Below are 24,450 nucleotides of genomic sequence, written 5' to 3' on the forward strand. Positions count from 1 at the left end.
CATTTTCTTGTTTAGCAAACTCACAAGTTGACGCTAAAGTCTTTAACTGACATTCAATAGTTTGTCCTTCTTGCTGGCTACACGAAAAGAATTTGTAGCGTTCATATGCGACATTCTGCCGTGGTGAACAATATTCTTCAAAAGACTTCAAGACCTCTTCGTACTTCTCCTTATTCTCAGGTGGCTCAAATCAAAACATATTATAAATTTCAAGTATTTCAGTATCGAGTAAATTCAAAAGGATTGCAATTTTAGTCTTATCTGGCTTGGCGTCTTTTTCGGTGGCAAGTATATAGTTTTCTAGCTCTTCTTCCATTTTTTCCATTTTTCTTTAACATTTCCGACGGAAAATGTTAGCGGAGCAGGTGGTCTGAAATCCATTTTGCTCCTGACACCATGTAACTTCTTGTTTACTTTGTTAAACTTAATAACTTCTGTACTTTAAAAGTAGACTCAACTAATGAGTATATCTCAAGAATTCAAAATTTTTATTATTACATTTTTAAACAGTTCACATGACATTCAGCTAGCACAGTAACACGTGCATCACAACAACGGAATCGCGTAGCATGAGCGCCATTACAGTTATAGTTATAGTTATTTACAGTTACAGTTATAGTTATTTTAAATATACATCACACCTTGTTTGGAATATTATCCTGCATTTCATTTAAACATACTGAATTAATAGTTAACAGATTTTTAATTAAATATACTTTGTCAATAGCGCATAAACCACAATAGAATAAATGCACTCCTTAAAGTTCACTATATTTATTTACTGTAGTGACACTTTGGTGCTAAGTTCACTTAACAGCATTACATCTCATTCATTTTATAACTCAGAGTGCCAAAAAATTATATCACCTGGAGAATTACTGCATGCTCTATTCAAATATTATAATAAATCTAAAACAATGTATAAAAGAAATTAAACAAATAAAAAAGAAACAGTTTTTCGCAGATGATTCAGTGCCGCTTACCTAAAGTGCATGCACTACTAATTAATTCAGTTCACACTTCGCGACAAGGCAAAAATACATGAAAATTCAAAATATTTTCATAAAAAATTGAAAAATGTAGGAATACATAAACACCAAGTACAATTAAAACAATTTAAAAAAATTTTTTAGTTTTAATTATAATTTTTTTTTTTTTTTTTTTTTTTTTTTTTTTTTACAGTTTGTATGCAAAAACAAGCCAATAACTTAAATGATAATTCCAGAATTAATTAAGCATAATTTAATTCACAATAACAAAGGAAGACATTACTTTTGTTGGGAAGCTTAGTTTCTCTAGATTAGCAACAAATCCACTATTTTGCTAAGTTTCAAATGTAAACAAATATGGCTGCAATGGTAACCAAAAATTAGGCTTAGCTGCGCTTAAAAAACTTTTAAACTGTTAATAATTCCGCAATTATTGCATGCAAGTTAACTAAAGACATAAAAACCTTAACTGGAAGAAAATAACAACACAATTCAATCTTTTGTGAAGCAAAAATTGCACAATTTACAAACATATTAGAATAAAGAAACTGAGCTCACTAAGCCGAGTAACAGAGTGTATATATATGTGATGTACCAGCTTTTGTTGTAACTCAAATTATCAGACGATAAGTTTAAAAAACAGGATCCATTTATTATTGTTCAGGAGAAATAGCAGTTACAAAATCATATTTCCGGAGTAAATAAAAAAGAATTACTAATAACTTTTTGTATGAAGTTTACTGCATCGTTATATTTAAGAAAAATCTTCCGATATTCCTTTGCAAGTCCTTTTATAACCTCTGTATTATGTAATGTAAGGCGGAGCTTCCAAGAAATGACGTCAGCCAATCCAGTTTGCTTTAAATACTTCCAGAACATTCTATAACTGTACGTGTGCGAAAGGCGGGAAAAACAACTTGACTACGGGGCTGTGGATTTAATTCCACGTACTTTCAAATAAGAGAATGTCGCCATTACAAATGAAAAGAACATACAGGTAGAATTTTGAGTGTATTCTTGATTATGGAATTTTATTATTACATATATATATAACTCTACGATCATTCACATATGCATTTTTTAAAAAAATTGTTTAATTTAATTTTAATTTATTAAATTAGTAGATTTGTTTTCATGGATAGATTTTGCACTTGATTTGCTTATGATTCTGAATTTAAATGATATTGTAGATTAGTTCGAGAATTAAATCTTTTACATGTTTTCATATTTTTAAATTATTTTAAATTATTTTGGTTTTTTTCAATTTGCTTTTTTACTTTTTTACTTTTATACGTATTTGTTAAGAATTTAAATTTGTTTAAATTTAAATTTCATTCCTTGCAGCAATGGCGCAAAGAATATTTAATTAAATATGAATTTAAATTTAATTTTTTAATTAAACTCAATTTATTCTTATGAAACAAATATATATACATACATATATTTATATACTTTTGGTGCAGCCAACTGCAACCAAAATGGGAGGTACACATCTATGTGTAATAGCAGTCTTATAAACAAAATTTCAACACTTTGAGGCTACTCGTTTTTGAGTTATGCAAGATACGTATGTACAGACGCCATGAAAAAATCTCTTCAGAATCATTTTAAATCAATTTTATAATTTTTTTTGGGGGGAGAAGGGTCCTTTACATACAGATGTCACGCAGAAACATTGTTAAATTGCATTCGATAGCAGTCAAAATGGATATTTCCGTTGAAATATGATGCCTGAAATTTTTCAAGATTACAACACTTCCTTTTTACTTCCTTGTATGAATTTTAATCAAGAAACTATTAGTGACTGAAATTATAAGCAAAACTACAGATTTTCGTGATAATTGAAATCTTTAATCTATTATTAACGAACTGTGATATCATAACAAAAATAAAAGATCCAAGTTTAGAAACATTAATAAATGTTTATTGAATGTAGAAGCAGGTGAGGAAAAGTGTTGCATAAATGCTTAATTGAAGCACCATAGGAGTGGCACAAATTTCTTACCTGTTCTGGAATGTTTCCCACCATAAGTAGTGTACAGTCAAAAGTCGTTAATTCGAACACCCATAATCCGGACCTCAAAGCTAAAAACTTTCTGCGCATGCGTCTCGTTGACACATGCGCATAGGCATTTACGCGTGCATGTAAGACCTCTTACGACTGTGCATTTGCGTGTGCGCAAGCGCAGAATACGTTTTCGCGTGCGCGTTTTATGTATTACGAATGGTATAAGCTAAAATTATCTAATTATCTATTTCAGTTAATGTTGATGATTGCATTGTTCCTGAATTTTCGAATTGGATCCGGCTTATTATTTTTTGCAGACTGTAAGAGCAATACTATAAAAGTAAACTTGAACTTTCGATTATGTCAAATAGAATTTCCGAATCTGGAGCTCCCAAAGGATCGTACAAAACGAAAGTATGTTTCGATGTCCATCAAACAAAAAGTGGAATTGCTGCAAAAAATGGATAAAGACATGAAGAATGTGACAGAGAGGTTAGTGAAAACGAAAAAATTTCGATTGACAAGTTAGTCGGTATTCTCGGCACAGCAATTAACGGGGCTTGAACAGCAGAACTTTGTAACTGAACAAAAAATTATGTCTTTTTATAGAATTAAAGAGAAAGTATTATCACATAAAACGAAGCAACTTAAACAATTTACATTGAAAGAAATGTTTAATAAAGTAAACAAATAAATATGAAGCTTTTTTTTTTTTTTTTTTTTTTTTTTTTGTAAATTTTGATACTCTTTAGATCATAATTGTTCTTTATTTCATAAATTACAGTTTCATATTTTTAATTTTAGAATTTCTGCATGCCATCTTACGCGATTTAAACTGATGATCTATAATCCGGAAAAATCGATAATCCGGAATCGCCGAAGTCCCGACGAGTCCGGATTAACGACTTTTGACTGTATACTGCTATTTTCAGAATGTTAGGTTAATCTTTGTTCAGTGTAAGAAACTTTTAAGGTGGAAATTTTATGTAATAGCTATCATTTGTATTATGTTAACACAGGCATTAATTGCATTATTAAAGTAAGATTTTTTTTTAAATATTAATCTAGAACAATATTAATGAAAGCTAATTTTAAAATATTAATCTTCATTAATATTGTAACATATAGGAATTTTTAATGCTGGTCAGTTTTTTAATCATATTTATACTCCACAGTAAAGCGAACAAGAAGGTAGTGCTATCTGTCGGCAAAGATATTCATGAAATTGAAAAATTAAGTTAATAGAATTTTAAAAGGGGTTAGGAAGGACTGAATCAGACTTAAAGTTAGTAACTAAACAAGATAAGTCTTTGTGAATGTGAAAGGTTTACTAACTTAATTTTTCAATTTTGTTAATATTTTTGCCAATAGGTGACCCTACTTTTTTGTTTGCTTAACTGTGGAGTGTAAGTATGACTGTTGTGCCCACTGCTTTCCAGTCTTACAGATTTCTTTGCTCCTGATACAGAGACAGCTGTATCTGCTTGCTCTCAAAATCGATTGAGAGTGAAACTCAAGGTTGCTGTGTTACTAATTTTCTTTAATTTGCAGTTTCTCTTCTGTTTTCAAGTAAAAAGGAATATTTAATCCAGCTACAGCTGCAAGGCTCTTCTTCTATCATGCTTCAACTACAGGACTGAATTATTACATGAAGGGGATAAGACAAAAATGTATATGGAATGCATAAATGAGCATTAGTGAAAAATAGGCAAAACTATTATTTTGGATGTAAAATTTGAATTAAATTGTACATCTTTAATTAAATGTTATAAGTGCCCTAACTAATCTTCCTAGTCTGCCCTAACCTAGTCTAAGTAAAAGAAAAATTAATGTAAATGATATTGCACTAAGTGAATTTAAGATCACGCAACATATATATATATATATATATATATATATATGTAAAATATAAAAAAGTAGGACAGCTTTGCTCTATGCAAACCAGCAACCTTTAATCAACTTTCTGCAATTTAGGATCTTTCCTCTAGACTAGTACTTTCGAGATCATTCCAACCTATTACGTAACCACTTCAATAAACAGAGAACTCACGCCATTTTGCACGTTAGAGAGATCACTTTCACTCTCTGCTACTAAAATCTGTGCTGCTGCCCTTCTTCCTTTTTTTGTTCGAATTATGACGCAGTGAAGTTAAATTTAATTTTTATTTAGTAAAGCATGATAAAATGCCTTTCAGTTGAAATTCTGTGTCATCATTTCTTCCAAGCTTCATTCATGTGACCAACTGCTAAAATTTTACAGCTTTATTAATTAGCCGGTAGGATTTATTCTGCATGGGAAAAGAACTCCTCTGGATTTATTTTTCTAAATTCATTGTCTACCACAAGCGGGTCAAGGACATCAAGTGACAGTCATCTGCGAATCTCCTTGTGCTTTGCTTTTCTTCGTCGGCTACGAAATGTGGTGCTTAAAATTTGAGATTTGTGCAAACTGATTAACGGTGCTTCATAAATGGAGACAAGAGCTAAAGCCTTGCTTCAACAAATATGCAAGTATCAGTAGCCACTATTGAAACAAAAAAATTTCAATTTGCTATTTTTGATGGATCTAAAAGTGATATTCTTGTGGATAATTACGTTCTGCTGTTTGAACAAAAATGCAACACAAAAAATATTCAAGATAAAGATAAACCATTAATTTTTAACCATTAATGCCTGAGAGGAGAAGCACTTGCATACTTCTTTCGTGAGTATTTAGACAAGGACTGGGAAGCAGTGAAAGAGAAATTCAGTACATATTTTCCAGTGCAGAGATATTTAATGACTTGTATCTGTCACATATGACAAATTTAATAATATTGTCATCTATTTTCGTAATAAATTAAGATATGGATCTAGTCTAAAACTGAATGATTCTACAATAGTTGAATGGATTGAGATCCAAAAGAATGGATTGAGATTGCTCGAAATCTTTTCCGAATTTCAGTGCCACTGGACGGAGTAGAAAGTGCAAGAAGTGAATACAAATTTCTTGCTCCGAGGCAAACAATACCTAGATATTCTGCTAGGCCATTTCAACCAAATCATTATAGGCCTTGGCCTTTTCAATATCTGTACAGGCTGCTTAGTTATCAACAAGTACCTTCTCGGTCTTTTCAATATCCATATAGGCCGCTTAATTATCAACCAGTAGCTTCTTTAAGTTATCATAACACAATGCCAAAAAATGAACAGAAAAGGTGATTATATTTTAATGTCCAAATTGGACAACAAAATGTACCAGCCATTGTAGACAATGGTTCCCAGGTAAACATTCTTCCTTAAAATATTTTTAAGGGTATTGGTAAAAACTTTGAACAAATTGAAGATAAATTGAATAGCAAAATATCTTCTTTATTTAGTCAGATTCATGTAGAAAACATTATTAAAATATCATTTATAATAGGTAAACTCACTAATGATGTAATATTTTATGTGGTAAATTCTAATTTAAATTATTTATTATTATCTTCATCCTGCATTTCACTGTTCAAATTACAATTGAATTTTTATAATTATCAAGTTTATGAGTTTAGAAAAAGGTGAGTAAAAATGTTAATTTGATAAGTTTTTTTCAAAATAATTTTGTATGTAAAAATGATATCAATGCTAAACAACTTGGTAAATATTTAGAAAATGGTGAAAATTTTATATGTAAAAGTGATATTAGTACTAAAAAGTCTGGTAATTATTTTGAAAATAGTAAAAATTCTGACATTATATTACAAAAACTGTTGAATAGTTATAATCATATATTTGCTAAAAGTAAATATGATGTTGGTTGTATAAAGATTGAACCCCCCCCCCCAGAGTTGTATTAACTTCTGAATTACCAATAGCCTATAGACCATATCGAGCATCTCCTAAAGATAATAGTGAAATTAAGAAGCAAATAGATGAGTTGTTAAATGCTGGAATTATTAAACCTTCTTGCAGTCCTTTTGCTACTCCTGTAACTTTAGCTTATAAGCATGATGAGCAGGAAAAACTAGATTGTGTATTGATTACAGAAAGCTTAATCAAATTACAAAAACTGATTCCGAGCTAATTCCTAGAATTGATGCTGTATTACTGTATTAGATCAATTAACAAATGCAAAAATTTTCTCTACATTGGATTTAGCATCAGGCTATTGGCATATAAAAGATACTGGAAAATTAGCATTTACTACAAATTTTGGACTTTATGAGTTTACTAAACTACCTTTTGATTGGAAGAATTCCCCAATTATTTTTCAAAGAGCTTTTAGGCAAATTTTAAACAAATATCAGATTCAATTTGCTTTAAATTATTTTGATGATATTATAGCATTTTCTCCAAATTTTGATGAACATTTAAACCATCTTAAAATAATATTTGATATATGTGAAAAAGAAAATATAAAATTAAAACCATCTAAATGTAATTTTGCTAAAGAAAAAATAAATTTTCTACGATATGACATTCAAGCAGGTAAATACCAGCTCAGTAATGCAAATATAGAGTTTATTAAGAAATTGCCACCCACTAAAAATGTCAAATGCCCCATTCACATGCATTGCTCTTTTGCACAGCTGCTGTTAGCAAGAGGAAAAAAAGGAGACATGAAAGAGTTTCGTCTTTAAGACCCATTCAGAAGACCACCGTCTTCCTTCCCTTTACACCTAAGCCTCGGTGAACAATCATGTCTCCTAATTGGCAGATTTCTAATACTGTTTACACATTTTTAACATTGTTTACTGTTGTTAATTTTGTAATCTGTACTTTCGCAACTGGTACCTGAACTTTCGTAATGGTTCCTGAAAAATATTTGCTTTTTAATTATTATTATTATTATTTTATAAGCTGTTATTTAGTTCACTCTTGGTGCTTGTCACTATGGTTAAAAAGATGGTCATCAATATTTAAACTGCTTCCCGATAAGATATAGAACTCAAACTTTGTACATACACTGCTTGTGGATGTGGTGTCACGCTTTTGGTTTTTAGAGGATTAGAGTTTTTTCAAATTTAAAGTTGAAACGATTTTTGCAAATATTAACAAATAAACTGAGAATCTCAGAATATTATAGTTTGCATCATAACACACTGTGGAGGAAAAAATATTAAATGAAATTTTTAGTGTAATTTTTTTTTAATATTTTGGGAGAATTTTTGAAAATTGTCCATATTTTTAGACTTTTTGACGCCCATTAATTTTAAAATTTGATATCTAAAAATATATTGGTTACAAACTTCCAACATTTTCACAGCTTATAAACTTTTCGCATTTAAAAAAAAAATTATAAAGGAAATTAACTGGATAATTTTTTTTTCAATTTTTTGAAAGATATGCAATGAAGCAGAATAGGAAATATTGGTTCTTCTTGGGCATCAATTCAAAACATCGGTTTCAAAGTAATAATCTCATTATACCACACTATTTTTATGACATTATTTATACTATATAAGTTGTCATTGTTGTTAGTTCAGCGTGACTTTAGAGATATTTCTGAGTTAACTTTCTCTTAAGATGCGTTTTGCATTCCGTTGTGTTTAACGTTCTTATTAGATTGAAGCATAACTACTGATTATATTTAGTGATATTCTAAACACTTGTACGAGTATTTCTGTGGAAAATTCCAGAACTTTGAAGTGTTTCTGTTGATAAAATAAATTTAATTAAGCTATCATCGGATTTGAGTGCAATGACAATCATTTACGAACTTATATCAATCTACTAAAAACCAGTACACACGCAACAATATTATAACTAATTAATGTATTAAAATTATTTTGAACGTGTTTTACAAAACAAAAACAGGTAAAGAAAAATTCTGCTCCCATTTTATGATTTTTTGCAATTTTTCTGGCCAAATAAGATTTTAAAAAAAAAGGTTTGTAATTTGTGTTTATATTTACTAATTGAATAAATAGCACTAGGTTTGATTTATATATATGTGTGTGTATTAAAATTCAGTAATAAAAGTTTAAAGATTTGAAATGATTAAATGTCTATTTAGACAGTTTGTATTCTTTAAACTGCAAATGCAAACTGAAAAACCTTTTGCATTTTTTTCGATAAATCCTTTTACTTAAAGTCCTAAAACATATACAGGTATGGACTAAATTATTTATTATTTTACTGCTTATTTAAAATTATATACTTTATAGAAACAAGGATGGGATTTGCAAAACACTGAAAAGAAAAATTATTTGAAATGAAAATGAGACTGAGATCATATTTGTTTTAAAGATTTTAGATGAAAGTGTATTTTTATTTTTTTCTCAGAAACTAATTCATTAATTGCAAAATCATTCCTTGAAGTTATTAAGAACACTGTAATGAAAAACTGGGGGGAGACATTGAAAATTGTAGGAGAAGAAAAACATATTAATTGTAAAATTTTTCTTCAAAAATTTAAATTAAAAAAATTACTAGCAAAAATGTTTTTTCAGCTTAAAATTATTTTGTCTCAAAAAACCATTTAATAATATTCATAAAAAGTAGATGAAAATGCTTAAATTTTTTTAAAAAAATCATTCAAAAGGTACCGAGTCCCTTGTCGCGTTGAAGCCGATATGCACTTGTCTTAACTTTAGTTTTAATTTGAACGATATTTCCAGAATACCTAGCATCAGATAACCTTGTCAGTTATTGTCTATAATTTCCGTATCTTGTACAGTTCTATCTAATTTTTTTGGGGGGGGGTATCACATCCCCAGATATCTATCAGCGCGATTGTTTCGCTGACAGTCCAGCAAGTAGTAACTAAAATTAAGTGAACCGTGCAGTATAGTATGGGAAATCTCCTCATTTGCCCTGCTCCCGAGAGGTAAGGAACATTCAAGCAAGTTCTACCTCCAATTCGGCAAGGCAGTTAATGCTTGTTCCTATGTGAACGGGACATGTTGGAAGAACCGGTTTTCCCTACCGGTCGAAAATGCCTCTTGTGAACGGGGCTAAAGAGTTGCAAGCATTTTTAGGAAGTATTAATGTATATTATAAATTTATTCAAAATTATGCTAAAATTAGAGTTCCTCTAACAAATTTACTTAAGGAAGATACCCCCTATAAATATACTGATGAGTGTCAAATAGCTTTTCAAAAATTAAAAGATGCATTAATTTCTAGGTCTATTTTAACTTTGTTTAATCCTAAATATCCTTGTCATGTTTTTATTGATGCGTCTAAAGAAGCTGTTGGTGCTGTTTTAAAAAAAGAACATCCTGAGGGTAATTTACATCCAATTGCTTTTCATTCTAGAAAATTAAGATCTTATGAACAAAATTATGCAATTACTGAACTGGAATGTTTATCTATTATCAATGCAATTGATAAATTTTATTATTATTTACATGGTAATCATTTCACTGTACATACTGACCATGCTGCTCTAGTTTGGCTTAAAAATATAAAACACTCTATAGGTCGTTTATTTAGGTGGTTTTTAAAATGATCTATGTATGATTTTGATATAAAATATAAAAAGGGATCCACTAATGTTGAAACAGACATGCTATCTAGAAATCTTATTTGTCAGCATTTAAGGTTACAAGTTAATTTATTATCATTAGAAGAAATAAAAGAGTATCAAAATCTAGACAATGTTTGTTATCCTAAATATAAGAAAATGAATGATATATTAACTATTAAAAAACAAGGACTGTATAAAATTATAATTCCAATGTCTCATCATTCTAAGCTACTTGAAAAAGCACATCTACAATTTGGTCATATTGGCGTGTCCTCAGTGCTAAATTTATTATCTCCTCAATATTATTGGCCAGGAATTGTTCAAGATGTTAGAAATTATTGCAAGCATTGTGAAGTATGCTAGTTTAATAAGAAAAGTAAACAAAAGAAATTTGGTTTAATGCAAAACTTACCTTTGGTCAGTGAACCTTTTGAAATATTGTCTATTGATACTGTTGGTGGTTTAAATTATTATAATTCTACTAAAGAGTATATTCACATAATTATTGATCATGCAACCAGGTATATTTGGACTTTTGCTTCTAAAAGTGGGTGCTACTTTGGTAGACGGTTGCACGGATTTTGGCGATTTTCCTTTGGCGAGTAATACAAGTTATGGTAAACCCATTGCTGGATAAGTTATTTATGGTAACCGATACTTTATTGTCATTTTATTTAAAAAATAATGCGTTTTATTGTGCATAAATTCCGTGTTTAAAATATTATTTATGGCTTTTAAATATTAAAAATCAATTTAATTTTGCATTTTTATTTGAAATAAAAATTTTATTGTTTATCATATTTTATGAAATTTTATGTTGTGGATGATGTAATCAATGACGTCACCTTACTTTAAAAGTAATTCGTTTTAATATGTATACATTTAATCTAATGTTTTAAACATTATTTATGGCTCTTAAATATTAAAATACAATTTAATTTTGCATTTTTTTAAAAAATGATTTTATTATGTATGAATTTTTAAATAATTTTAATTCTAGCCGTGATGTAATAAGCTCTCTGATTGGTTATAGAATATTTGTGCATTAACGAGCTGTAATCAGCTCCCTGATTGGTTACAATTTGTGCATTTCCGCGCCGTTTTAAAATTTAATTTATATCTTCGAATTCCTTCAAAGATGTTATCTAAATTATGATTCTGATTTTTTATTGTGGTACTTATCAGTAAAGAACAGGTTAAATACTCAAAAAAATGTAAGTACATATTTTTCTTTTATTTTATAATTGTATACTTCAATTTTTGTTAAAAAATTAATACACTACTTTCGGAAATTGCTGAGATAATTATTGTCCATATTTTTTAATGTTAATTATATTCTATATAACATATTTTAAAGTATTTGAATTTAATAATATTCTAATTCTTTTAAATGTTGGTATGATGGTTTTTAATTCGATATTCAATTTCAGTAATATTTTAATCTAATTAAACGTTGGCCCAATGTTTTTATAGCGGTGTTTTTATTCTCTTCTTTGCTATATGAAAGTAATGTGTGTGTGTGTGTGTGTGTGATTATGGCAAAGCCTCGAGGGCTATCTGCCTAAGAGAAGGGATGCCTTCGTGGAGGACTTTCTAAGGGAAACTGGCTCGTATACACGTTACACATGGGGAAAACCACGAAAACGCCCATGCAGCCAGCCCATTTGCGGGATTCGAACCTCGGACCGAACTACCAGATATGAAAGTAATAATAACCTTACTTTAGTATTTTATACTCATAGTAAATGTATTTATTTACACTTGCCTGCCATCTTAAAAAACGACATTTTCAACAAAAAATTAATCCTTTACTTTTAACGATATTTATTTATTTATTTTTTAAGTTTCGAATACTTTACTATGCGTAAAAACAGCATTTTTCAATATGGCTGACGTTTGTAAAAATCGCGCCAATAATTCGGCCAACGTAAATCGCCAAAAATCCGTGCAACCGTCTACCAAAGTAGCACCTAAAAGGGTAACTACTGATACTTATATAAATTGCTTAAGACAAATTTTTCAAATACAGGTACCAAAAAAAATTTTTATGTGATAGAAATGCTGCTTTTACATCTTTAAATTTTAAGCACTTTTTAAGGGATCATAATGTAAAACAATTATTAAGTACTGCAAATAGACCCCAAACTAATGGTAAAATTGAACATGTTAATCAAACGATTATAACTAGATTAAAATGTAAACTAAATTTCCATCAAGGTAATATTGCGTTGACAAAATTATTATCCCAAGTAACTGAAGAATACAATAACACCCCTCATTTGTAACAAAATTTCCACCATCCTAATTAATGTATGGAAAATTACCTTATGATTCCTTAATTCAACATCAAGAATTATATCCACCAATAGAAGAAGCTAGAAAAATAGCTCAAAAAAGATCTGATGATTATCATAATGTAAATAAAGAAAGATATGATACACATTATAAACCTAGTAATTTTTAAATAGGTGATTTAGTAATGTATGAAGAATTTCAATATCCTAATACACGTAAACTTTATCCTCCATTTTCAGGACCTTACAAAATTCTAAAACAATATTCTGAAGTTACTTACGAAATTGATAAACCTAATCCTCTAACTAAAAGGAAATCAGAAATTGTTCATTCAACTAGGCTAAGACCTTTTAATCCAGCAAGTGAATTTAAATTAACTGTTAGAACTAGTGGAATTCCTATCTCTGTCCAAAATTAATTTTAATTTTTCAAAATTCTCTGTTAAATTTTTTTTCTAATTGTGACCATTTAATACCTGATCTTGACCTATGCGCAGTCTGGCTCCTTTCCTATCCTGCCTTTCCTTCTTTCCTAGAATTTTCCCGTTCAAAAATTTGGGCCCTCTTGAGGGAAAACTCTAACCCATTTTTAGCATTGCACTAATCCACTTTGCATCATTGAAAATCTGGCACTCATACCAGATTCTCAATAAAAATGGATGTCTGCTATAGTGTTTTCGACACAACATATCACACTATGTGTATTAATTCTTGCGTCTTCTCTTTAGAGAGGAAGTAAGATGTGATAGCACATGCCCAATGTTCCCCTAAGTCAGTGGTCGGCAAACTTATTAGCCAAAGAGCCAAATATGAACATTACAACAATTTAAAAAAAATTGGGAGCCAAATCTGCTTGTTTAGTAAACTTTTATTACACTAAATAAAACTAAATAAATATTTATTAATGCGAACAATGTGCTTGCTTCTCCTTGGAAAGTTTTAGTAAGTCAGGTTTTTATGTTGTTGTATTTAATTTTAGGCATGATTCCAAGTTCTCATCAATAAGACGACTTCTCAGTTTACTCTTACAATGTTGAACTGCGGTGCTTAACCACCAGGGTGCCTGGGCGCCATAGCCCTACCCCTCATCGAATAACATGATAAAAGTTTTACTCTTGATAATGTTCATGCTTGAAAAAGTGTTCGCATATATATATGTAGAAACGAAAAGGGAAAGAACAAACGCGAGCTTTTTCAGCTGATCGTAAGAGTCAGGAATACTATTCGAAGCGTTGAAAATGATCATGTCTTCCTTCTTCAGGTCATTCATAGCAGACCACTTGTGTTGTGAACTAAGATCACATTTTTTCTTCTCCAATATTTCCAATTCAATATAAATGTGAAGTTGAACCTCTACCTGATTATTATCTTTATTTTGATGTAATTTAGTAAATCGCGATTGGCAACAGTTGAGTTTTTACATCTACGTTTCCGAGTTTGTTCTATTGTTTACTTTCGTTTTAAGTAATGAGAATAATGACTTTTTGAGATGTTTTTTATGAGTATTTAATAACTGATGAGTAATATTTTATGCCATTTATGTTCTGAGTATTGCTTTGAGGTGTCAAAGCTAAAACTAACACTTAATTAGACTTGTAAATAGAATCGTAATATTAAACTGTTTGTGTTGTGACGAGATGTTTTTCATTGGATAATTGATTGTATACTCATTTTCCATCATAATTCTTCTGATATCGAAGGTAAAACGGGATAATAAAGATGCTCGAATCTAGAGTGCCATATCTCCTTGTTTTTTAAATCCAGCAATTGTATTTTAAAGCTACCAATGTCAATTTCAAAAGGAGAAAATTTCAACTCGGTTATTCCAGAATTAAGAAGATTTTTGACAAATGCTAAAGTTGCTCCGCTGTTTTTAAATTCCTGAAACCTGCTGAGAAATGCTTCCCTCATATTTAAAATTATTGTTTTAAAATGGCGTTTATCAATATAGGAATTATTTTCTTGGCGATGCTTCAGCAGGCTCGGAAAGTGAAACAATGTTTCCCTTTCACCTGTGCAAAAATGGATAATTTGTTTTCGAATGTTATTACTTCTTCTAACATCGAAAAAATTAAGTTTCCTTTCCCCTCCGTCTGATCTAAACCAACTTACGAGTAAGCTGGTTTAGATCAGACGTAACGTCTACTATGAAATAAAAGTTTTGTATCCACTGATCGCCTGTTAATTCTGGATAGTGAATGCCCTTCTCAGGGAGATATGCTTTAATTTCCCGAAAAAGGGACGCGAAACGTTTTAAAACGTTCCCAATTGATAACCAACGTACCTTGTTATGAAGCAGAAGATCAGCATACTCAATCTCCATTTCAAATAAAAAATTCTTTGAATTGGCGATTATTAAGAGGTTTAGCTAAAATGGAGTTGATAATGGTAATCACTAATTCCATAACTTTACAAATTTCTTCCAGAAATGTTTGCACACAAAACGCTTCTTGGTGAATGATAAAATGGTAAACAAGTATCTCGTGATTAATTTTTTCTTTCAAAATAGCAATAACCCCTTTACTTATGCTGGTCATACTTTTGGCCCCATCTGTTGCAATTGGCACAATTTTATCGAGGGGAATATGAAGTTTATCATTGGCGATATCTTCTCCACACATCTGACCTTTGAGTGGCAATAATCCTAAAAGTTCTTCTTTATGGCCTGAATGAGACATAAATCTTACAAAAAGTGAAACTGGCGCTGTATCATTTATGTCATAAAGACTCGTCAACTGCTATTGATAAAGCCGAACCCAATTTCAGATCTTCGATATGCTGGGTGGTTATATTCGAACACATTTTAATTCTTCTATTTTTAATGGTTTTGGCAGACAATGGTAACTCTTTAAATCTTTTCAGAATGTTCTTATAATCCCGAAATAGCTCTTCGAATGCATTTATAAAACAATTTCTTATGTATTCGCCGTCTGTGTACGGTTTTCCTCTCTTAGCAATCGCTTGGCTACAAACAAAACTTGCCATATTAATATTGATTGCATCCAGTTATTAAACACGGAAGTTGACGACTCTTGACTCTTCTGAAGTTCCTCAACTGCTTTCTTCCTTGCATCACCGGTAGGATATTTAGTACTAAATGACGCGTGCTTTCTTGTAAAGTGTCTCTATAAATTTGACTTCTTGTTATGCGTGAATTTCTCCTTACAAATGAGACATATCGGAAGTCCATTCAAGTTTTCAATAAATGCAAAATTCTCTGTCCACTCAACTTTAAATTCGCGGTTTTCATCTTCCGTTTTTCTTTGCTTTTTTTTTTTTTTTTTTTTTGGCAGCCATGTTAATTGGGGTGCCTATAAAGATATTCCAAATATATTTTTTTCTAAAGCCACCAGTACAAAATTATTATCATTATTAAATTGATGAAAAAAATTAAAAAATCTTTTTAAAAAAATACAATTTTATTAATATATGTAACTGCACTAAAAAGAAAAAAAAAAAAATTTTTTTTTCCATCATCAGAATAACAAAACTTTTAATATGACCAAAAATGGTAGAAAACTTCCAACATTTGGACAAATAGAAGTTATCGAAAAATCGATTATAAATTTTGTACCAGAGCCACAAACATACATAGCAGCTGTAATAAAATCGTATAAAAATATCTGTAAGATGTGCAGCTAGATTAAAAAATACAGCAACTTTTTAATAAGACAGGACAATGGCAGACACGGTAGATAAGACAAAACTGTTCAAACCGCAACTGCTGCTCTGTGATGCCAATTTGTACCTTCTCTACTTTATAAAAAGCATGCACACGCATGCCGGTAGCTTGTACATGGTTTATGTTTACGTTTACGAAAACTAATAAAATTAAACTCATTGTTCGTTACGTATTTTTACAACAATATAAAATTTTAATTACCTATCTTTTTACTCAAACAAAAAATTATACATGTTCTCCATTTATAGAAGAATTTTAATCTATCAAAATAAGATGTAATTTTTTTCTTACCAAGATTTTTTTAAATGAAAATATTGAGGCTTCCGTAGATATGTGTACCAAAGCCGCACTTTGCCGACCACCTCCCTAAGTAATACTCCTAACACCCCCTGAAAATCTTATCTTTTTATTATTATTATTATTATTATTATTATTTTGAGAGTCAACTATGGTCAAGAAACTGATTTGGGTTTTGCATATTTTCTATACCAGCCACGATACCATACACACAAACACATATTTTTCGTATAATTTTAGAAAATAAACATTTTCTTTCCTTCATTATTTTGTAACAGGTTTTTTTTTTGGGGGGGGGGGTCCTAAATTTTAATTTTGTAAGATTTTGTATTTTTACAAAAAACACTTTGATACAATGCCAAAAACCAGTTACCTTTATTAGGCAACAGAGGTTTTATGATATTTTGTACCTAGCTCCTCCCAACCATCAGCAACCTAATCACGCTGATCTGTTGGAGAGAACATGCCAAAGTTTTTATTCAAGGTGTTATTGTCTTATTAAATATTACATCATATTATTAGATTTATATTGAATTGTTTTCTTAAGGTATCATAATGTTTTGTATTGAATTTTTAAATTACTTTAAAATGTGTCAATGTATTGTTAATTACCTACGATGAGAAGAATCAATGCACGTAATACATTATGCATAAATTGTATATCTTTTAAGTTTTATCTGAAAAAATTTTCCTTTCAAAAATTTTAAGCATCTTCTATTCAAAAATTATTATGGAACTATATTCATTGAAAAAAGTGCATAATATTTGTGAGCTTATTTTATTTTGTGGACTTACTGGCATCAAGATACTTCACCGATATCTTCATTCGATGAACAGGACTGTTCAATGAACATTTTGAGAAAAATTGAGGACTTTTATGCTTGTAATTTATTTATTATTATTATTCCATATATTATTGTCCTATAGTTCTAAATTTAGTTATAAGTTGTATGTTTATTTACAAATCATTGTAAAATTATATAATACAAAAACTTTATATGACAAAGATCATGATTTATGATAGGACATAGTTAAAAACCTGTAAGCTATGTCCTGGATGTTTCTTCATGTCTTTCCTCATACTTCTTGCTTCACTAATTTACTAATGTTTGCTCACCCAGCCTCTTTTTTTTTTCGGGGGTGGGTGGGGGGAGATGTAAAATATAAAAAAAATCGGACGGCTTTGCTCTATGCGAACCAGCAACCTTTGATTAACTTTCTGTAATTTAGGATCATCTCTCTAGACCAGTACTTTCGAGAACATTCCAGCCTATTACGTAACCGCTTCTATAAATAGAGAACTAAAATGCCTCTCAATTGTATAAGGAGATGGAGATATAAAGTTAATTTCTTCTGTGTCATCATTTTTTCCAAGCTTCATTCATGTGCCCGACTGCTAAAATATTACATATATATATAATGTCATATTTTGGCAGTCGGGACTTTTGAAAAATCACAAAAACACTTAATATTCCAAATATACGTTTATTACTTGTTGCACTTCACAATGGGAGCTATTCTGCACCCCACAATTTTCATGATGGCTCATTACATATTTTAACAAAAGCAGCCAAGTAAAAGACGTCCTTCATCAAGCAAGCATAGGCAGAGAAAGAGGGGAGTTGTAGGGTTGCCACGATATTAATAGTAAAATATTTCGTTAATCTAATTGGCTAAAACTTATAGTCAATGCAGAAGCACTATCGTCTTCGTCCAGCATTTGTTTGCACTGCCCCCAGCAGTCGTCTTGAGCACAATATGTATTTATAAGTTTGTCTTTTGTTCAAGTTATTTCCGTCAGCGGGGCTACCTGGCCGATATGCTAACTACCCAGTGGACCGGCTGCCTCGCTGTCGGTGGAAAGGAAGAAAGAAAGTCAATGCAGAAGTTTCAAGAAGACATAATGCGGAATACGTTTTCAGATATGACGCAGTTTAGAGAAAGTTATTACTAGAGATAAAGTACCCAAATTAAAAAATGAGCAATTAAGAGGCATTTTAAATTATAATTTTGATTTGCATTTTTTTTATCTTACATACATATCTCCTCCTTCAAAGAGGAAAGTTTTGGCAACAGAAAAGTCTTTTGAGAAGAAAACATTACAGCAGTAGCAAAACAAGGGAAAATACAATTGTGAAAAAAAATCGGAATTTTGATATAAATGTTTTAAATAACAAAATATTGTACACCTGATTTTTAACAAAAAATTCAATGCCACTGGAATTTTGAAAGTCTGCAAAGCTTTTTTCTAAAAATATACTGTAAAAAAAAGTCCTAATTTTTTCAAGAAATAACCATAACAGTTCTTGAAATATTTATTTGAGTATCATAATAATATTTGCAATCCTTTGCTTGAAAATCTTCAGTAAAAGTTGTTGTCAAAGCCAAAATTTTTATCTAAAATAAGAAAAGTAAACAAACTTTATAATTTTACCTGCTTAGGACAGTTTTTTTTAACTAATTAAATGTAAAAAATTTAAATACATCTATAAATTACATCACAAAATTACAAGAAATTTCAAAATACTATAATATTAATTCGTCATACATCATCATCATACATTAATCGTCGATACATCATTTGAAATATGTTATTGAAATTATGCTTTTTACTATTATTAGACATTTATAGTTCACTTATTCTTTACAAAACCTGAAGACCACACAGCTTTCTCTAAATGCTAGCAATATCCATCGTATTGGTTTATCGCAAACTGGTGTTTGTTCTTCACCAGTGGTCAAAAGATTTGCCAAATTAGCAGCAGTTATTGTAGAAAAGACCTCTGTTCCTTGGATAGAGGCAACTGGTCTTTTTCGAACTGCTGTCATTCCGTTATAAAAATTAAAAACACACTCTATTTTATGAAGAAATAAAAATACTTAGATTAAAAAAAAAACTAATTTTTTCATAAGGTGAGAGCCATCAGCATTTATCTTGAAACATTAAAGAAATACCTACAATTAAAAAATTTCAAACAATAATTTCATTTTTAAAATATAGTAAAAATTCAATGGTATAAAGTCAAAGAAATTTAAACAATAGTATAAAAATATTACTCATATTAAGAACCTTCCCTAAGTAAAACCTTCAAATTCTTTACCTATTTTTGATCAGATTCAGTATTTTTTCCCTTCCAGTTCAGAAATACAAAACTACATTTTAAATAAATCATAAAATTTTTGAATTAGTAACTTTGATCGTAAAATAATTTAAGCAAAATAGTGCCCTTAGTGAACCATAAAACAACACTATTATTTTTAATGCCAAGTTATTTTAAAATGCACTTTACCCAATTTGGAACTTAATACCACTTCCATATCACATTTTATATTATTTTTGATAATATTCCATTCTTTGAATAAGTGAAAGTTTTTGAAGAATTTGCCGAATAAAGCACATAAGACTATTTTGTATTAACCGCTTCACTGGTAAGGTTTGTTGAACTTAGCACTCTGGATGTTTAATCTTCTTTTTACGAGATGAAAACATTGTGAATATTGCAAGTGAGCAAGAATCGTAAAGCATATTTCACTACGTTGCAGCACTGACCTTGATTCGAAATACTTTTGAATATGCCATTAAATCACACACCGGAAGCGAATTTGATGATTCAGTGGAAGTTTGAGGCAGCAGAGTTCTTTTCACGTCTCATAGAAACTCACTCCTTCGATTCAAAGCATTTTTTAATCTGGTATTAAATCACTTTTTAATTTTTTGTTTCCGCAGTCACTTGATACTTCGAAACATGCTGGGGTTGCAGCAGCAAGTAGATATCCATTGGAGAGAAGTTTCACTGCACTGCTATTCTGTGTGACTTTTTTAATTTGTCACATGCACACACACACATATATATATAATAGTTCATTAACTCTCCATTTAAATTTGGTTATTTTTTCCCTTCCCATCCTAAAAATAGTTATTGCTTAAACCGCATCTTTCGAAATTAATCCATGTCATTATGATTCTTGCAGATTTCTCATGAGGCAGATGCTTATATAATGCATTAACTAATGATCATTTTCAAAAATGGGGACTGAAACTTTTAACAAACAATAAAAATTATATCTTTACCATCACAGATTAATTCTGAATGGGGCTTTCATCAGGTTGCATTGATTCTCTGTATCGATGGCTAGCTAAATTGTTTTTGCTGCTTTTCTTACTAGCATTTAAAAACTATGGAACTGCATCTTTTCGTTATCATGTGCTTCTTATTTTATTATTAGTTTTTTCATGCAACTTAAAACCCTTAAGATCTTCGAATGTGCCACTGTTGCTAGAATTGGGATAACTTATTTATTTTAAAAGCCAATTACTTCCAAATTTTTTACCACTGACTACATAATATAGCTGCTTTGGGGACTAGTAACCAGAAATTTTGTGTTGCTACAAATATATTTATGATTTAATCTGCTTTGTGACATAATTTTTTATGTGTTCACATGATGTTTCCACCTTGTGCACACAATTTAAAACATTCTGTTACATAAATTAATTCCATATTTAATAATTTTCACTTGAGTTTATATAATGTATTTTATTAAAAAATGTTCACTTTCATACATAAATTTTTTTAATATTAAAGTATTCATCAGATTTTGTGGTTCAGTTAGAAGATAATACCTGTATAAGAATTCTGTCAAATTTCAAGTATGTACCAATAGCCATTTTAAAAATATCATGCACACATAAAAAGTACTTTTCTTATTAATGTAGTATTTACTTTCAAAATCATGAGGAGAGCACATTTAGAGCATAATTACTGCTTTATTTTACTAATATTAAATGAAGGAATGAAAAGATGAATTAAGGTGAAAGAGAATAGTACAGCTGGTAACCTCACAATTAAAGTCTCAGTCCACACAGGATTCATGTATTGATGAACATTTCTCACACTCTATCAGTCTATCAGTCCTATACACATGTAGGCCCATGCCTTGAGAGAATACATATATTCTTGTAACATCCACAGCTAGCTTTAGATAATATGATCAGCCAGCTTGGCTACAAGGAACTTGAGCATCGAAGGAAACCCTATTTTTCCACCAACTCTTGGAGGAACTGCAAGCCGTCTGCTTGCCTCCCTTCCTTTCCATGTCTGGAAGCTGTCTCAAGTGCTCCACACTGTCCTAAGCGGTGATGACGTTGACTCTCTAAGTATTTGCTAAGTCAGCATCGGTTGTCGATGATCTCCACATTAATAAGAGTATAAAGTATCATTATCTGAATGATATCATAACAATATGTAATTTCTATAGCTAGTATTAGCATAATTACTATAAAATAAGCTACAGTCAATTGCTAGTATTAGCATAATTACTATAAAATAAGCTACAGTTATATGTCGATTGATAATGATTTGAAATTTGTACACAACCAATCATACAACTAAGACATTTCTTGCAAGTAAAAACTTACGTTTATGTAACTGTTTCAGCTAAAGTTGTCTGTAATGCATTAAAGTATATTATAGATATGAATTATTTAATATAGCTTCCAAAGGGTAACTTAAAAATACTTTAAATGTTATGCATACAAATATGAAAACCATACACTGAAATTTGAGAAAAAAATTGAGTTTTAATATGCATGTTTTCAAAATACAATTTTCTGATTATGATGATATATTAGTAATATATTAGTAATATATACATTTTAATAGTTAGGATAAGCATTATTAACTTAAGATACTCTAAATTTACCATAATACTATACCATGATACATAATAGTAAGTATATATTCCGAGAGGGTATATATCTAAGACATCTTTGTAAAAATAATCTGTTTGCATATAACCATGAACAAAAACATATTCCAGTTTCTGAAAGTTCTTTTGCAAGAACACTTTGAACACAGTAATTCAAATTTTGAACACGAAATGATGAAATTATCCTTTTATTTTCACACAGCTTTCAGTCAATTGAAAAAATACATCTCAATCAAATAGACTATAACAATTAAATTAAGTACTAAATTACCGGCATTTCTAGTGGTAAAATGGTATTGCGATTTAATTTCTTGAACAAGTACACTTTTGATTTGGAAGTAGGACTGATTTCCATGGAATTTATGTTTCAAGCACTAAATTACGTTTTTACGTATTTTTCAGTCTTGTATAACTACTAAATGATAAGCTCACAAAACAGAAAAGAATAATTGTAATACAGTACAAAGTCCGTAATCCGGAATGATCTATAATCTGGACCTCAAAGCTGACAAACGTTTTTTTTTTTTTTTGTTTGCTTTACGCATGCGCGTGCATTATGCGCATTACGCATGGGCGTAATGTATGCTTTACGCATGCATGCATTGAAAGAAATGGTTCATAAAGTAAACAAATAAATATTAAGCTTCTTTTTTTTATGTAAAATTTGATACCCTTTAGATCATAATTGCTCTTTATTTCATAAATTACGGTTTCATATTTTTAACTGTATAATTTCTGTATGCCATGTTACCAGATTTAAACTGATGATCTATAATCCGGAATTGCTGAAGTCCCGACGAGTCCGGATTACGGACTTTGTGCTGTATTATAATAAAATCATCACGAGAAATCATTGAAATCATAAAGCAGTATCTAAGCAAGCATAAGTGTAGCATTGCTATAAATAAAGCCCAAATAATAAACACCTTGGCAGTTCAATGCTAACATAAGCACTTTAAATCTGTGAAATGAAGTCTGACTGACTGTTTATCATAGAAAATACACTACTGTAGCTGTAAGGATGAGAGTGATTGCAAAACAAGCCGAAAAAAAATTAGCTTTAAAATGAACCAAAATTTGAAAATTCTATTTTGTTTTCGAATTTAAGGAAAAGAATTAATCAAGTAACTGCATAAATAATATTGTTAAAAATACAATTTTCTAAACTGCCCTCCCCCCCCCCAAAAAAAAAGAAGACCAAATCATGAAAGCAAAAGTTTAGTATATGACATTAATAATGGACAGAATTCTTGGATTACTCTGAAGCATATGCATGCAATCTTTGAATTTTTTCTGTTTCCAGCAGACTTCAACTAACGTTTTAATTAGTAAAATTTCATCAAATTTTGTTTATTATTTTAGTATTGTATTTTAAGATAACAAATCATGTTGTCTTTTAAGTCTGGAGAGAAGGAACTTTAAGTTCTCAAAAGTGGGATATACAGTGATCCTAATTAAATATCATTTATGCAGTTACATTATAATATGTCTTATTTCATGACATTTAACTGTGAAGTTGGAAGTGTTATGTAAATGTCATAGTAATTATTATACAGGATACTCACTAAAGTCCAGTACCACCAAAAATTAACTGCCAAAGGGCTGCAGCTGTATTCATAAAATTGATGTCTAGGTATAGTAAAGTAGCTATGCACTACTTGATGAGATAGCTTACAGTGCCACCTGGTGAAAAACAGTGGAATTACTCTCCGTATCTCGAAAACGATACGAGATAGGAAGAAAAAGTGAATTACAAAGATGTAGAGTATCATCGATTTAGTACGAATAGACACCATGCGGATATGAATGCTAAAACAGAACACTGGAAACGCACATTTGTTCCTTCGCGATTTCCAAAACTGTGACATCACGAAACTTAAACAAAAGAGAAAAGATTTTCTCTCGGATGACAAACATGCCCGTATCGCGGCACAAGGATGTCACTTGTAATTCACAGTCGAGAGGACTGTTGTCCAAACTCCGCGGGATGCATCTTTGTAGTAATTGTCTTTACAAACAGAGTACACAACATACAGACC

General features: G+C 30.3%; 1 protein-coding gene across 2 annotated transcripts in view; it reads left to right on the forward strand.

Annotated features, from left to right (window-relative positions):
* Positions 1-24,450, forward strand: part of LOC118202808 (GON-4-like protein) — a 177,436-nt gene that overhangs the window by 134,884 nt on the left and 18,102 nt on the right. Inside the window, exon 17 of one of the 2 annotated variants that reach the window (XM_085811077.1) lies at positions 4,549-6,965. The exons of the other annotated variant lie outside the window; for it this stretch is intronic. Coding sequence (XP_085667203.1) covers positions 4,549-4,584 — 36 coding nt within the window. The 3' untranslated portion in view covers positions 4,585-6,965. Of the gene's footprint in view, positions 1-4,548; positions 6,966-24,450 lie in introns of those variants that run through there. 2 annotated transcript variants of the gene reach the window in all.

This window comes from Stegodyphus dumicola, chromosome 2, assembly GCF_044657685.1.
Source record: "Stegodyphus dumicola isolate Sdum_Otavi_A_Nest chromosome 2, ASM4465768v1".
NCBI classification, from domain to species: domain Eukaryota; kingdom Metazoa; phylum Arthropoda; class Arachnida; order Araneae; family Eresidae; genus Stegodyphus; species Stegodyphus dumicola.